The following is a 16723-nucleotide window of genomic DNA, read 5'->3' as shown; positions in this document are numbered from 1 at the left end:
TAGAATTCTGTAGTAAACTGTAGTATACTATACTACACACTGTAGTATCCCTCGTTCATGTGTAGTACTTAGTATATAATTTTTTAGTATACTGTAGAATACTACAGTGAATATTACATTATTATCCACACAAAAACACTGTAGTAAATACTACAGAATTGTCTGCAAACACTGCAGTCCGCAAAAACACTACAGTATTTAATTTGCATATACCCTGTCCATTCCGCTCCCCCACATGCACATTTGTGCCACCCGTAAGAGAGAAACCTACATGCAAACCTACATGCAGAGTATAGACCATATTCATAATTCATAATTAATTCATAATTAATTATCATTCATAATAATAATCCTTATGGTTATAGAAAAGAGCAGAAGATCTGATCCCTCCATTCAGAACCGAGTCCTACCTACAGTTGAAGTTGGAAGTTTACATACACATTAGCCAAATACATTTAAACTCAGTTTTTCACAATTCCTGACATTTAATCCTAGTAAAAAATCCCTGTCTTAGGTTAGTTAGGATCACCACTTTATTTTAAGAATGTGAAATGTAAGAATAACAGTAGAGAGAATGATTTATTTCAGCTTTTATTTCTTTCATCACATTCCCAGTGGGTCAGAAGTTTACATACACTGAATTAGTATTTGGTAGAATTGCCTTTAAATTGTTTAACTTGGGTCAGACGTTTCGGGTAGCCTTCCACAAGCTTCCCACAATAAATAAGTTGGGTGAATTTTGGCCCATTCCTCCTGACAGCGCTGGTGTAACAGAGTCAGGTTTGTAGGCCTCCCTGCTCGCACACACTTTTACAGTTCTGCCCACAAATTTTACATGGGATTGAGGTCAGGGCTTTGTGATGGCCACTCCAATACCTTGACTTTGTTGTCCTTAAGCCATTTTGCCACAACTTTGGAAGTATGCTTGGGGTCATTGTCCATTTGGAAGACCCATTTGCGACCAGCTTTAACTTCCTGACTGATGTCTTGAGATGTTGCTTCAATATATCCACATAATTTTCCTCCCTCATGATGCCATCTATTTTGTGAAGTGCACCAGTCCCTCCTGCAGCAAAGCACCCCCACAACATGATGCTGCCACCCCCGTGCTTCACGGTTGGGATGGTGTTCTTCGGCTTACAAGCCTCCCCCTTTTTCCTCCAAACATAACGATGGTCATTATGGCCAAACAGTTCTATTTATGTTTCATCAGACAAGAGAACATTTCTCCAACAAGTACGCTCTTTGTCCCCATGTGCAGTTGCAAACCGTAATCTGGCTTTTTTATGGCGGTTTTTGAGCAGTGGCTTCTTCCTTGCTGAGTGGCCTTTCAGGTTATGTCGATATAGGACTCGTTTTACTATGGATATAGATACTTTTGTACCTGTTTCCTCCAGCATCTTCACAAGGTCCTTTGCTGTTGTTCTGGGATTGATTTGCACTTTTCGCACCAAAGTACGTTCATCTCTAGGAGACAGGACGCATCTCCTTCCTGAGCGGTATGACGGCTGCATGGTCCCATGGTGTTTATACTTGCGTACTATTGTTTGTACAGATGAACCTGGTACCTTCAGGCGTTTGGAAATTGCTCCCAAGGATGAACCAGACTTGTGGAGGTCTACAATTTATTTTCTGAGGTCTTGGCTGATTTCTTTTGATTTTCCCATGATGTCAAGCAAAGAGGCATTGAGTTTGAAGGTAGGCCTTGAAATACATCCACAGGTACACCTCCAATTGACTCAAATGATGTCAATTAGCTTATCAGAAGCTTCTAAAGCAATGACATAATTTTCTGGAATTTTCCAAGCTGTTTAAAGGCACAGTCAACTTAGTGTATGCAAACTTCTGACCCACTGCAATTGTGATACAGTGAATTATAAGTGAAATAATCTGTCTGTTAACAATTGTTGGAAAAAGTATGTGTCATGCACAAAGTAAATGTCCTAACCGACTTACCAAAACTATAGTTTGTTAACAAGAAATTTGTGGAGTGGTTGAAAACGAGTTTTAATGACTCCAACCTAAGTGTATGTAAACTTCCGACTTCAACTGTACCTACCTACAGTACCTACCTATACAGGTTATGGAAAATGAGCTCCTTTACTTTTTCTCCAGTAGGCTTCCTCAAGGAGAAAGCACCCTACTTCTATGTCAAAGATAATAATACAAAAACTCTTCAGTAAATACTACAGTAATGTACCCAAAAACACTACAGTAAATACTACTGAACACTACCGTAAATACTACAGTAATGTCCCCAAAAACACTATAGCAAATACTACAGTACACTACCGTAAATACTACAATGAATACTACAGTAAAGTCTGCAAAAACACTAAAGTGAATACAATAGTATTCATATGGGATCCCTCCAAAGAAACTTAAACCAGAGGGAAAAGCTAGGTCCTTGTCATGCAGTCTGCTCCTGTGTTGCTTGACTAAGCCTCATTAATACTCAACAACAGGAGTCATTAGTGATACTGATCTGTTTTTGCTCTCTTGCCAACTCCTTATGGCTTGACAATGACACTGGAGTAGGCAAAAGCACAAACAGACCTGGGACCAGGCTACAGACAGACCTGGGACCAGGCTACAGACAGACCTGGGACCAGGCTACAGGCAGATCTGGGACCAGGCTACAGGCAGATCTGGGACCAGGCTACAGACAGATCTGGGCCCAGGCTACAGACAGATCTGGGCCCAGGCTACAGACAGATCTGGGACCAGGCTACAGGCAGATCTGGGACCAGGCTACAGGCAGATCTGGGACCAGGCTACAGACAGATCTGGGCCCAGGCTACAGACAGATCTGGGACCAGGCTACAGGCAGATCTGGGACCAGGCTACAGGCAGATCTGGGAATATGATCCTTGTCTGGGACGGAGAGGGACGGAGAGGTCAATAACAGAGCACAACAACAACAAGGCCACAAACAAACCAACAGCAACTGTAAACCAGAGAGGAGCCCGAGCCCTGCATGTCTAACCCTACAGCTGTAGAGATTTGGGTCAGACAAAGTCAGCTTACTGCTAGTCTCGTGCACCACACTTCATATGCCTCGGGACAAGGTTAGGTTACTGCTAATGTCAAAATATGTCAAGGTTACAAAACAAATGATCTCATATTAGTATGGTTTGGAAGGCATTGATTTTTGTTTTTTCTGCATTTATTGTGTAGCCAACAGTAGTACATTACCGTTTTTAATGGGAACTATGGTTGTCCTTGAGCACAATATACTGGGATCATTGCAATGTCTATCCAGATGGGCTAGGGTGCCTGACAGTGATAGAATAGCAAAGGCCAAATTAAACCCTTGTTGCACAGTTGTTAAATGGGGGTGCTTTCACTGACTCATTGTAACAACGTGGAGGTATGATTAGAACCCCTCACGCTGAATGAGATGAGTGCAGCTATGGGATGAGCCATGGTGCCCAAGTGCCTAGACACTTCCATCTGACAAATGCCCTTTCAGCTGTGGTGGTGAATGGTGTCTGGTGGGGTGAGCTGGCAATGAGCCAAAATTGGAGAAGTGATGGCACCCTGGCATCCAATCACACTGTGGTGGCATCTGCTCTCATGGCTGAGGCTACTTTTAACAGCCCATTTTTTATTTATACCGCAGTAATAGTTTAGACACCTGCCAGACCTGAACTTCCTCTTCCTTCTCCCTCACTCTCTCTCCCCCCACTTTTTTTGTCACTCTTTTTTCCCTCTCTCTCCACACGTGAGCATGTGCACACACACACACACACATGCCCAAACTCTGATACAGTGAGTCGGCACATTGATCCGTTAAGCCCCCTTTCCTGCCTGGATCCTCTCATTTCCTGTGTAAATTACCTTCATCGTGCCTGAGACTCGCCTGCCTCCCGCCGCCTCTCTCTTCCGTACCCTTACTCCACTTCAAATGAGGACCTGTACAACTAATTTTGATTAATTTATAAACTTTTATCCATTTTTGTTCAACTGGGTTTCGGCGTATGACTTATTCAGCGGTACTGAAAAACAACAGATTTCCCTTGAACCCTTCATTAAATGAAACACTGTAGTAAATGAATTAAGGATGATGAAGATGAATATTGTTGTTTGGATCAGAAGGAAGGTGATAAGATTGATCATTCTTTCATGAAGGAGCTTACTCATTCCTGATCATCACTGTTATAGCCTGCTGTAACAATCACAGAGCAGAGTCTTTGCTATGTTGTACATCTATGTTGTATATTTCTATGTAGGCCTACGTTGTACATTTTTCTAAGTGCCATACTCATTACTTATAATACATACTGTACATGGATTAAAGCAGGTGCTATTCTTTGAGCTCTTGGGCTTAGAATGGTTGTGTATTTCCCTATTGCTTTCCTGGAGCAATAAGGCATCATAGTTTGTTTGTTCAATACTCATACACACACTCATACAGAATAACGGCTAGAATATTATTAATTTCGAGGCATTCGAGGTAAAAGCTGGATGAAGATTTATAACCTATTTTCAACTAAATTCAACAAAATTACTCTCCACCTTCTGTCACCCCCCCTCCCGATAGATCTCCTATTCACTCCCCAGTAACAAGGTAGACGTTTATTTAATAAGTAATTTGCAGCAAGGCCCTGTACTCAATAAACGACTAACGTGCTGTGCTCAATCAGAGGCATTTTTATGTACTTCAACTAATCTGCTGTGGAGTTACAGTTTTTCTCAATTGCTAAAACACTAAAACCCATTGGCTGAACAAAGTTCTCAGTTGCCTGGACTCATTTAGCTAATTATGCAGTCTGTTGTCAATACCTTAAACCATTTCACATGGTAAAACACAATTTGCAGATCTCACTTAGACTTTTCAGCAAAACTCTAAACACATTCTCATTCTCAAAACACATTCTGCACTCTAATGCACATGTCATCTATACTGGTAAACACAAGTGGCAACAATCAAATACAAATAGAGAACACATGTCATTGATTGAACACAACCACTCAAAATTGATTTAACCTGTTTCAAATGATGCGACACAACCAAAATAAGCCAGTTCAGAGAGCAAACAGGTTGTTGAAGGTGGGAAGGAGAAAGTCTGAGAATGGATAGAAGAAACAATGTGAGAGGACGAGGACGAGTGCGTATGCGAGGTGGGCGACAAGGAGGAAGAGGAAGAGGAGGGCAAGAAAGAGGAAGAGGAGGACGAAGAGGAAGACAAAGAGTGGAAATATCTGATGAAATTCGAGCAACAGTTATAGACCATGTTCTTGTCCATGGACTGACAATGAGGGAAGCAGGACTTAGAGTGCAACCCAATTTGAGCCGATTTTCTGTTTCCACCATAGTAAGGACATTCAGAGAAGAGAACAGGTACAGTATACTACTGTCATTTTGTAATTGCAAATTTACTGTACTACACTATATGCAGCTGTTTCAATAGACATTTGTAAAGTTAATCACTGTATGTATTGTACTGCATGAATATGTTTTGTAACTGCACAACTACTTTTTGTAGAATTGCAAGGCTGCCACATGCAGGTGGAAGGACAGCTATATTCACTCGGGAGCAAGAGGCCGTTATAGTTGGCATGGTCCTTCAAGATAATGCAATACGACTCAGAGAAATCCAGGAACGAGTGATACAAGACAACACACACTTCCAGGGAATCGACAGTGTGAGCATTTCCACAATTGACCGTGTCCATCGTAGCAGGATGCGAATGAAACAAGTATACAGAGTACCTTTTGAGCGCAACTCACCAAGGGTGAAAGAACTGCGAGCTCAGTATGTGCAAGTAAGTGTACATTCAGAAACATTTACTGTAATCCAGATTGTCTACAGTACTAACACATACTATGTGAATTACAATACTCTTCAGTACATACAATGTATGTGAATCAGAAGCCTAATTGTACTCTACAGTATACCACTGTCTCTGTACGACTTACAAAATCCTACATACAGTATATTGTATTTCTACACAGACAATATTTGACTTGGAATCCTTGGACAGACCCCATGAGTTCATCTTTGTCGATGAAGCAGGCTTCAATCTAACAAAGAGGAGAAGGAGAGGCCGAAACATGATTGGACAGCGGGCCATTGTTGAAGTCCCTGGTCAACGAGGTGGCAATGTCCCAATCTGTGCTGCTATCAGCAACCATGGTGTTCTACATCACCATGTTACACTCGGGCCATATAACACCCAGCACCTTCTAAGATTTATTGCCAATCTAAGAGATATTTTATTTGAGCAGCAGGTTCAAGAGCAGCAGGGTCAAGAGCTAAATGAGAATCCCATTCCCACCTATGTGATAGTGTGGGACAATGTCAGTTTCCACCGAGCTGCTCAGGTAAGGGAATGGTTTAACATCAATGGGCAGTTTATGAACTTGTACCTCCCTCCATACTCGCCTTTCCTGAATCTGATTGAGGAGTTTTTCTCCTCTTGGAGATGGAAAGTATATGATAGACAACCCTACACCAGAGTAAATCTGCTGCAAGCCATGGATTTAGCCTGTGGTGATATAGGTGAGGAATCATGTCAGGGCTGGATACGGCACACGAGGCTTCTTACCCCGTTGCCTCAGGAGGGACAATATTGCTTGTGATGTCGAGGAAGTGCTCTGGCCCGACCCAGCCCAAAGACAAGAAGAAGCACATTCATCACATATTTACTCCTTTGATTTGTGTCCCTTTTAGTATTGTATACTGTAGTACAGTGCATTGTAGGCTGTATACTGTACAATGGACAAATTGTATGGCCCTGAACATTGTGCTTTCCATTTATTAACAGTACTGACTGCTCAATAGATTTTGACTGGTTGCAGGTTCATATCAACAAAGAACAAGAATTACAGTCTCACAGAGACAAAGGACACGTTTGTGAGATGCAGGGTACAGTACTGTAAAAATAGGGGTACAAGGAGGAGGAAGAACAAAAAACAAAATTGCAAAGAGCAAAGCAGAGTAGTAATTTCTGATCAATTTTGAGCTACTATGATAGAACATGTTTTCGTTCATCAAAAGATAATGACGGAAACATATGAATCTTTTTTAGGTAAAAAACTTACTTCTCCCTGAGAATTGTATGTTTTGAACAATGTGTTTTCTATTTTTCTGAGAATTGTTTACTGACTGCTTAAGAGTGTATATCATTTTGATAACTTTGTTTATGATTTGAGAGCAGTGTTAGATTTTGAACACAGGTAAAGGCGAATGTTGGGCCGAATGTTTCATTTTGCGAGAGGAGTCAGAGGTTATGTAAATAGTGCTTGAAGATTGAGGATTTGTGTTTAATGTTTTCAGGAAATGGAGCAAGGTTTCAGAAATTGTGTTTTAGCAATTGATAAACTTTTAAGCTAATGAACTTTGACCCGTATTTTGGATGTTTCCTTCTGTTTACATGTTTATCTTAGGGATTGAATTTGCAGAAATGCATCAAAGCGAATAGATTACTTTCCCATGTCTTAAGACAACTATATGATTTGCAATTTGCCAAATCAAATTATATACAATAGAAGAACCCATTTCATCCATCCAGCAGCACAATTACATTTTCACATAGGAGCACACGCAAGAAGGGGAACATGCTCGGGGGCTCAATTGATTTCCAACAAATGGTGTGTTTGCATTCCATAATATACCCCATCAATCCAATGAGCCGGAGAACAAGGTAATAAAATCAGCTTTTTCATTATGGATGACATTAATTCTGCATTAACTTTTATTAAATAAAAGCACCCTATGTGCAAACAGGGTGATGTTGACTCGTTGTAGAGGATTCTCAACAGGTCTTCTAATATAACTCCCTTTCCAGTTCTCTAGAGTCTAGACAGGCATTAGAGATTGAGAAAAGTTCATCAGGCCCCTTAATTGATACATAGCGCAGACATTTGTACAACTCCCAAGATAAAATATTCTATCGGAGAGCAGCATTGAAATTCATATAATCTGTCTGAATAAAGGTATCCGATATCTTATCTGAATACCTCTACAGTGCCTTCACAACATGTACCATTTCTTGCATAATTGCATTCCTGAGTACACCTATACCTAGTCTGTATCACCCTGACCAAGTCAATTTTGCTCTGTGATTCAGTATGCTGACAACCCAGCATCTACTCTACAGTAAGCCTTTAGTTCTATGTGATGGTCTTGCTGCCCTTCTGTGACTCTCTGACTCTAACTCTCCTTCCACCGGGCTCATTAATCTTGACATGACCCCGTCTCTCTCTCTTCTCTCTCTTCTCTCTCTTCTCTCTCTTCTCTCTCTCTCTCTCTCTCTCTCTCTCTCTCTCTCTCTCTCTCTCTCTCTCTCTCTCTCTCTCTCTCTCTCTCTCTCTCTCTTCTGTCTATGCTCTCTCTCTCTATGCTCTCTCTCTCTCTCTCTATGCTCTCTCTCTCTCTATGCTCTCTCTCTCTCTATGCTCTCTCTACGCTCTCTCTCTCTATGCTCTCATTAGATCTGGTGAGCTGGACAAATGGAGAGCAGTTCACCCATGACTGTGTGGCCATGCACGACTCCAACACCATCATCAAGTTTGCTGATGACACGACGGTGATAGGTCTGATCACTAACGGTGATAGGTCTGATCACGCTCTCCGTAGCCGATGTAAGACCTTTAAACAAGTCAACATTCACAAGGCCGCAGGCCAGACGGATGACCAAGACGTGTACTCTGAGCATGCAATGTCCAACTGGCAACTGACTGAGTCTGTAATACCAACATGTTTCAAGCAGACCACCATAGTCCCTCTGCCCAAGAACACTAAGGTAACCTACCTAAATGACTACCGACCCGTAGCACTCACGTCTGTAGCCATGAAGTGCTTTGGAAGGCTGGTCATGGCTCACATCAACACCATTATCCCAGAAACCATAGAACCACTCCAATTTGCATACCGCCCCAACAGATCCACAGATGATCTAATCTCTATTGCATTCCAGACTGCCCTTTCCCACCCTTTCCCATTCATTGACTACAGCTCAGCGTTCAACAACATAGTGCCCTCAAAGCTCATCAATAAGCTAAGGACCCTAGGACTTAACACTTCCCTCTACAACTGGATCCTGGACTTCCTGACAGGCCGCCCCCAGGTGGTAAGGGTAGGTAACAACACATCTGCCACACTGATCCTCAACACGGGGGCCCCTTAGGGGTGTGTGAAAAGTCCCCTCCTGTACACCCTGTTTACCCATGACTGCATTGCCAGGCACGACTCCAACACCATCATTAAGTTTGCCAACGACACAACAGTGGCAGGCATGATCACCGACAACAATGAGACAGCCTATAGGCCAGAGACCTGGCCGTGATCGTGATCAAGACAAAGGAGATGATTGTGGACTACAGGAAAAGGAGAAACGAGCACGACCTCATTCTCATCGAAGGGGCTGTAGTGGAGCAGGTTGAGAGCTTCATGTTCCTTGGTGTCCACATCACCAACAAACAATCATGGTCCAAACACACCAAGACAGTTGTGAAGAGGGCACGACAAAGCCTATTCCCCCTCAGGAGACTGAAAAGATTTGGCATGTGTCCTCAGATTCTCAAAAGGTTCTACAGTTGCAACATCGAGAGCATCCCGACTGGTTGCATCACTGCCTGATATGGCAACTGCTCGGCTTCCGACCGCAAGGCGCTACAGAGGGTAGTGCGTACGGCCCAGTACATCACTGGGGCCAAGCTTCCTGCCATTCAGGACCTCTATACCAGGCGGTGTCAGAGGAAGGCAGCATCTACACTGAGGTTTCTCTGCAATACACTGCAGTGTGAATGTTTGTTTGAATTCGGAGGGTGACCATTACCTACGATCATGTGGTTGCAGACGTCGCAGAAGGTGGGCTTCTTGAAGATGTGCTCCATGAAGCCGTGTCCAGTGGGGTCGATGGCAAGGGGGTGGCGTCCCGGGGAATAGACCAAGGAAGGTGGGGCACACGGGATGGCCGGGGGCGCATTAGAGATCACCAGGTTGGAGGTTGAGAGAGGGGGGGCATGGTGGATGGGGTGGACTGGGTAAACGGGGTGGACAGGGTGGACGGGGTGGACAGGGTGGACGGGTTGGACGGGTTGGACGGGTTGGACGGGTTGGACGGGATGGGCCACCGCCACCCCGATCACGCTCAGTTGGCACGTGCTGCTGCTGTTGTCAGAGAGCAGCTCCGTCGATAACTTGGCGTCATTGTTGTTGCGCTGGAAGAAGTTGTCAGCGCTCTTGCTGCGCATACTCTTGGTCTTGAAGGAGAGGGAGCGCTTCAACTTCTGCATCTGCAGAGCGAGAGAGAAAGGGAGAGGGAGAGAGAGAGAGAGAAATAGATTGAGAAGAAATTGACCTTAGAACATGTTTATTACCGTACAATATTGTACAGTATGTATCAAATTAATTCAAATTGGTTCCATTACTGTAGCATGGGTATCTTTGCTCCATAAGCACCACATTTATACAAGGTGCCATACAATCCTTTTCTGCATTATTACTCCTTATGACTTCTCATTGGGCTGTTCCAAGATAACTCACATTGAGTCTTCAACTGAAAGAGTCTTCAACTGAAAGCTTCAACTGAAAGAGAAAAACATTCATGAATGTTCACTCATATTTTTCTAAGTCTATTTCTGACGCTCATACTGTAAGTGGCCACTGAAATTGCAAAGTCAACCTGCAGTTCTTTTGTAGACAACTGCTGTATAGGTTCAGTCCCCCACATGGAAAGGAAATGTAATTTCCCGGGTTACGCTTTGCATCATGGAGGAATCATTTCTACCATGCTGGGCCATAACCTGAATCAATTTCCTTACTGCTTCTCTTTTTTTGGGTATAATTTATAGAGCAACCCGGGAGACAGGAAATGTCTCCTCTACCATCTCTACAAATGTATTTCCTCATCTTGAAGGACTTATTGTTTACTACACTCTCACTTGGGTTGTGACAAACTCTCAACAAATTTCTTACTGTACACCCTGAGGCCATGCAACCAAAACATGTCAGAGTTTTAAAAAATGTTTCCATTGAACATGCCATACAAATAAAGGCATTTTAATTCATTCTATGAAGAGTGCCTCGGTCCTCCTTTCTTTTTGATGACCAATTTATCCCTTTTACCAAAGAGCATCTTCTATCTACCAAAATCTACTATTGTGTACCTTAGCACCTTCTGTCTACTAAAAACCGACTATTGTGTACCTTAGCAACGGTTCCCTTCCTCCTTTTTTTCTACAAATTCCTTACTGCTTCTGTTTATTTTTTTGTATAACTTAAAGAGCAACCCGGCAGACAGGAAATGGCTCCTCTAACACCTCTACAAATGTTTTTCCTCATATTGAAAGACTTATTGTTTACTACGCTCCCACTTGTGTCATGACAAACTCTCAACAAAACGACTCTCCGCCAAACTATAATTTCATTGCTTCTGTATATCTGCCCAGTCAGTGCCTGCACCGTCACATTAAAGAGCACTTTAAAAATGATGGTGAATGGTGGTCAGAGAATGGACTCATTAAACAATTATTTTCCATTTCACAAGTCAGTGGCTGAATCTGTAATGGGGACCTAACACCAGGGTGAGTGGCTATTTTCAACTTGTTATTTAGGTGCATTTGTCCCTGCAGTTGATCTGTTTTCATTCGATTGGCCTCAATGATTTCCAGGTTCCATGACTGGAAAGTGTTGAGGATAACACACATATACATATCATAAAATGTTTTGTTGGATGAACAAATCTCCTGTGGTGACCAATGATTGCATTATGTCAAATGCAATTTCCAGCAGTGAAACTGAGTTTTGACAGTATGCGTGTACGTGACCATCCCCCCACCAACAGAGCATGGTACTCTGGTAGTTCAGTGTAGCTGTCTTTTCACAATTAAGCTTTGATGTAGTCTAGCCTTGACTCTAGGAGATGGTGATTGGAAAATAAAATACCTATCTATAATGTATAGATCCAGTCTTCTTCCTCACTGAGAAAGGCTGCCTTTTTTGTTTGTTTAACTTCTCAGTAATGACATTGAAATGAAACAATGGTCAAGTTAAATTGAAAATAAATCCTAAATTGTGTCATCTTGAAAGTCAAATTGCAATGTTATAATTGAATTAAATAGATATGGTGGGGTAAGACATGAGCTGATACCGTATCTGTCTACTCCCGCTCCTCCCCTCCGGCGTTCGACATAGCCGGTTTACTAACCACCGGTCCTGGCAACCATCATTACGTGCACCTGGCTTTCATCATTACTCGCACCTGCGCTTCATCATCAAGCACACCTGTTCTCCAATACCTCACCTTTATCTGGCACTCCAATAGGTTCCTTCCCCAGGCAGTATTGTTTCTGTTTGTTCATGTCTAAACTCTACTCCTACGTTGTATCGTTCCATGTTCGTTGTTATATTAAACTTACCACCTGTTTCTCGACTCCCAGCGTCGACGTTACAGAATACAGTATCTAAGGAATACCTATTCCCCATTTCAATAGGATCCGACTGAGAAGTATCATTATTTTAAGTTAGAGCTTGGGGATGGACAAAATACAGATGTGTTATCATTGCATTTTGCACTTTTTTCTCTACTAAGACCAGAGAGAGAACCATAATACACCAGATGTCAATATTTTATGAGCATCTGTGTTACCCACTCTATTATGAGCTTAGTGGCTGGAATCCTTAAAGCCCCTACATGTGCACATTAAAGCAGTCAGAGAATTGGAGAGGTGGGATCTATCAAAAATATATTGTACTTTCTTCCTCTCTCAGTAAGGGAATGATGTGACTGCTCTGTGATTTAATGGAAGGAAAAAGAAAACTGTACTTCAATTAGACGCCCATCTAAAATTATTTGGCATGTTTTATATTCTATAGAAAATACGTTTACTGGTATGTTGCACCCCTTCCATGAAAAATACAGCAAACTATGAAGAGCTTTCAACTATATTTCTATAAAGGCAGCTGCCACTCAATGCACTTCGTCATAAACAATGAAGGCTGCACTGTTCTCTTTCTCAATACTAGAACTCTACATTAAGGTCTTCCTCAGCATAATAAGACAAATGAATCAACAGACCAGGCTGAGGGAACCCCATTGGGAAATGTCTGGCTGTTGATACAGGATCCATCACAAGAGCAATAGCCACATGGACAAGCTTAAAAAGAGCCACTCTATCATACTTCACAGGGGGCTAATGAGAAGGGGGGATTTCAAGCTAAAAGCTAATTTACCAAAAACACCTCAGGGAATCTCATGAATTACAAATTTCCCAAGGAAGCTTAAATAGTGTTTCTCATCAAGAGTATATAAAATGGAGGTTTGGCAAAGAGGCTGATTAAAGTTTTGATAGGGCACTTCACTTTTCTTACTTTATGAACCCCAACTTTCCTTTAAAAGGAAAAACAATGAAAGTCACATCGAAACAAGTGAAAGAGTCCCTATATGGTGCCTTTAAAGAAGTAGCCTAGTTATTTCTCTGCAACTTGCATTACAAATGGTTTACTATGCATTCCAAATGAAATCAACAGCCTGTGCCATGTGCATTGAATCACACGTGTGAGGTATGGTTTCATGCAGTATTCTAACATTCTAGAATGACTTAGTGTAAGTGTCATTCTGGGAACAGGTATCATTTCTCATTAATAAAAAACGATCATGACACGTGACTAATAACTAATTATCCATTCAGAAGGCAATCAGCATACCCACAGTCACACACTTCTCTCAAAGGAACCCAACCATAACATCCCAACTGAGACACCTGGAAGAAATTATTACAGTTGCTTGCCCACAGCTGCTAACTACTCCAGGATACCTGCCAAGAATCCCTTCAAATAGCAATCTAGCGACCACATTTACTGATGTGTAGAGATGGGAAGTGCTACAGACTAATGTAACGATGAAAGGGAAAAAGGTTTAGTTTTGCCATCGCTGGAGCAACTGGCTGCCAAGGAAAGGGAATGGAAAAACTGAAATGGTTTCTCTCAACTTGAGATGATCATTTACGAGAACTGAGAAGCGTGTCTAAAGTGTCCCGCATAAGCCAGAGAGGAAGGGAGTGTAACTGGCTGAAAATCTACAACCATAATGATAGTGACTGGTCCAGTATTTTAGAGCTAATTATAGCTAGTACTTACTCAGGGCTATGGGTGACCCAGATAAATAGGTGTGGACCACACAATTAGACAAAATGCCAATGGCAGAGCTGGAACCCTCCTATAGCTCCCAATTGCAGCAACCCCCATCAACTTTTAGGGTCCATCTGTCTGTCCTATTCATAAATATTCATATTTTTATGATACTGTACTTTCATTGGCAAGGTTAGATATGATACTGTACTTTCATTGGCAAGGTTGGATGTTATAAGCCAATATTGTTGGCTGAAAACAATCAGTGGAAACACTCCACTGGAACCAGTGGAAAAACTCAAATCAGACTAAATCGAACTCAGGAACAATTAGTGTTGTTATTATTGGATTCTGAGCTATAATACAACATAGTAGCCTAAAATAGTATTTCAGAGTATATATAGTTTAAATATGTCCGTCATATAACTTTACTTTAAGAATGCCTATTGTGGGACAGACACTTAGATCCTGCACATATATAATACATGAAACCCAATGTATGAATGGGTGAAATATACCATATGAACATGTTTTTGTTTACAACATGATGCACAAGTATGACCATGTGCAATATATGAGCCATTTAAAATATATAAAAATAGACTTAATTGACCATTTGGCTAAATAATTGAAATAAGCTACATGTCTAAGCTTTGGCTGTTCCAGACAGATTGAGAGGCAGTCATGCAGATTCTTAATCTATTTTAAACCATTTCACGATCTATTGATTCATGGAATGGGCACATCAACTAAAAACCGACCTTCTTGGGTACCACTACCTTTGTCTCCTGTTGACTCGCGCTGGGCGCTGGTGACTGAGGGTTCTCGTGCTGCTCTCGCTCGTTCTCCTTGCCCAAACTCTCGTCTTGCATGATGTTAGCTGGGGGAATCATGTTCTTTCCTCTTGGACAAAAAAAACTTAAAGACCGGCTTCGGGTTGCGCTGAGGACTTTGTACACTCGTGTGCAGCTTTGAATATCTGAATTGGCTACATTTTTCAGTGTTTCTTCATTCTTCGTCGTGACTTCGTTTTCGACTGTCCTGAGATGAGAAGTCGGTCTTATGGCGATTCTGAAAGATAGGCTACAGAATCGACTGCGGGGAAAAGAAAACAATTTGGTGCGTAGAATACATACTTGCAAGTCAATTGCCTTATAAGTTCACCCACTATCGACTCTGCTCGGTACTTTCCATCACTCTCCTGCTGCGTAATGTTGCCAACATCCCATCCGTGTCCATGCGCGCGCTTCGTCTGGTCTTGAGCTGTTCGTGCCCTTGCTGTCAGTGATCAACCGGATTCTGCTGTCAGCTTGGTTATGGGCGGATATCTGAGCGCCTGCCTCATTGCTGTGAAGGGAGGGGTCTTTCTTGTCAACGTAGTTTGGTAAGCCAAGGCAGGCGTAGACAGCCTTCCATTTCTGTCATGATACATTTCAGAAAGAATACTACATGTATTTGGTTATTTTGGTTCAAATTGAAGCAGGCAGCTGGCAGGCTATCATATTTACATAGGCTATATAATATACATGTTAATACATTTATATTTCTGAAGTACTGATGTACTGTTTAGTGACTCACAGGACGTATGATTGTAAATACATTTGATCAAGCTACAGTATGTAGCCTATTGACAATGTTTTGTTGTTTCTCTGTAATACTAGGGAGGAGGTGAGGGCCCTCGGAGTGTGGTGTCAGGAAAATGTATGAAGATAAGACCCAGATGCAGACCACGTCAAATAAACAATAGTTTAGTATTCCAACAGAGCCAGGCAATAGACAGGTCAAGGCAGGCAGGGGTCAGTAAACCAGAGGTGGGGCAACAGTACCGGGTGGCAGGCAGGCTCAGGGTCAGGGTAAGGCAGAGGTTGGTATTTCAGAGGGGGGCAAAGGTACAAGTCGGCAGGCAGGCTCAGGGTCAGGACATGCAAGGGTCAAAACAAGGAGGGTGAGAAAAAAGAGACTGGAAAAAGCAGGAGCTGAGACACAAAAAAAGTGTCAACAGACAAACAGAGAACACAGGTATAAATACACAGGGGATAATGGGGAAGATGGGCGACACCTGGATGGGGTGGAGAAAATCACAAAGACAGGTGAAACAGATCAGGGTGTGACAGAAAATATTCTCACTCAATGTCAGCAAAACAAAAGAGATGATCGTGAACTTCAGGAAACAGCAAAGGGAGCACCCCCCTATCCACATCGACGGGACAGCAGTGGAGAAGGTGGAAAGTTTTAAGTTCTTTGGTGTACATATCACCGACAAACTGAAATGGTCCACGCACACAGACAGGGTGGTGAAGAAGGCGCAACAGCGCCTCAAGAGGCTTAAAAACTTTTACAGGTGCACAATTGCATCCTGTCGGGCTGTATCACCGCCTGGTACGGCAACTGCACCACCCACGATCGCAGGGCTCTCCAGAGGGTGGTGCGGTCTGCACAACGTATTACCGGGGGCAAACTACCTGCACTCCAGGACGCCTACAACACCTGATGTCACAGGAAGGCAAAAAGATCATCAAGGACAATAACCACCCGATTCAATACCTGTTCACTCCGCTTCCATCCAGAAGGAGAGGTCAGTACAGGTGCATCAAAGCTGGGACAGAGAGATTGAAAAACAGCTTCTATCTCAAGGCCATCAG

General features: G+C 42.5%; 1 protein-coding gene across 1 annotated transcript in view; it reads right to left on the bottom strand.

The window, feature by feature from the left end:
• The window catches only part of stac (SH3 and cysteine rich domain), a 50463-nt gene extending 35489 nt beyond the window's left edge, over positions 1-14974 (bottom strand). Inside the window, exons 1-2 of the mRNA XM_039008806.1 lie at positions 14843-14974; positions 9787-10246 (exon numbers count right to left, since the gene is read on the bottom strand). Coding sequence (XP_038864734.1) covers positions 9787-10246; positions 14843-14974 — 592 coding nt within the window. The remainder of the gene's footprint in view (positions 1-9786; positions 10247-14842) is intronic.
• Between the last annotated feature and the right edge of the window lie 1749 nt (positions 14975-16723).

The sequence above is a fragment of the Salvelinus namaycush genome, chromosome 15 (assembly GCF_016432855.1).
Source record: "Salvelinus namaycush isolate Seneca chromosome 15, SaNama_1.0, whole genome shotgun sequence".
NCBI lineage: Eukaryota > Metazoa > Chordata > Actinopteri > Salmoniformes > Salmonidae > Salvelinus > Salvelinus namaycush.
The sequence above is the reverse complement of the archived record's forward strand: the minus strand, read 5'-3'. Positions and strand labels throughout refer to the sequence as shown.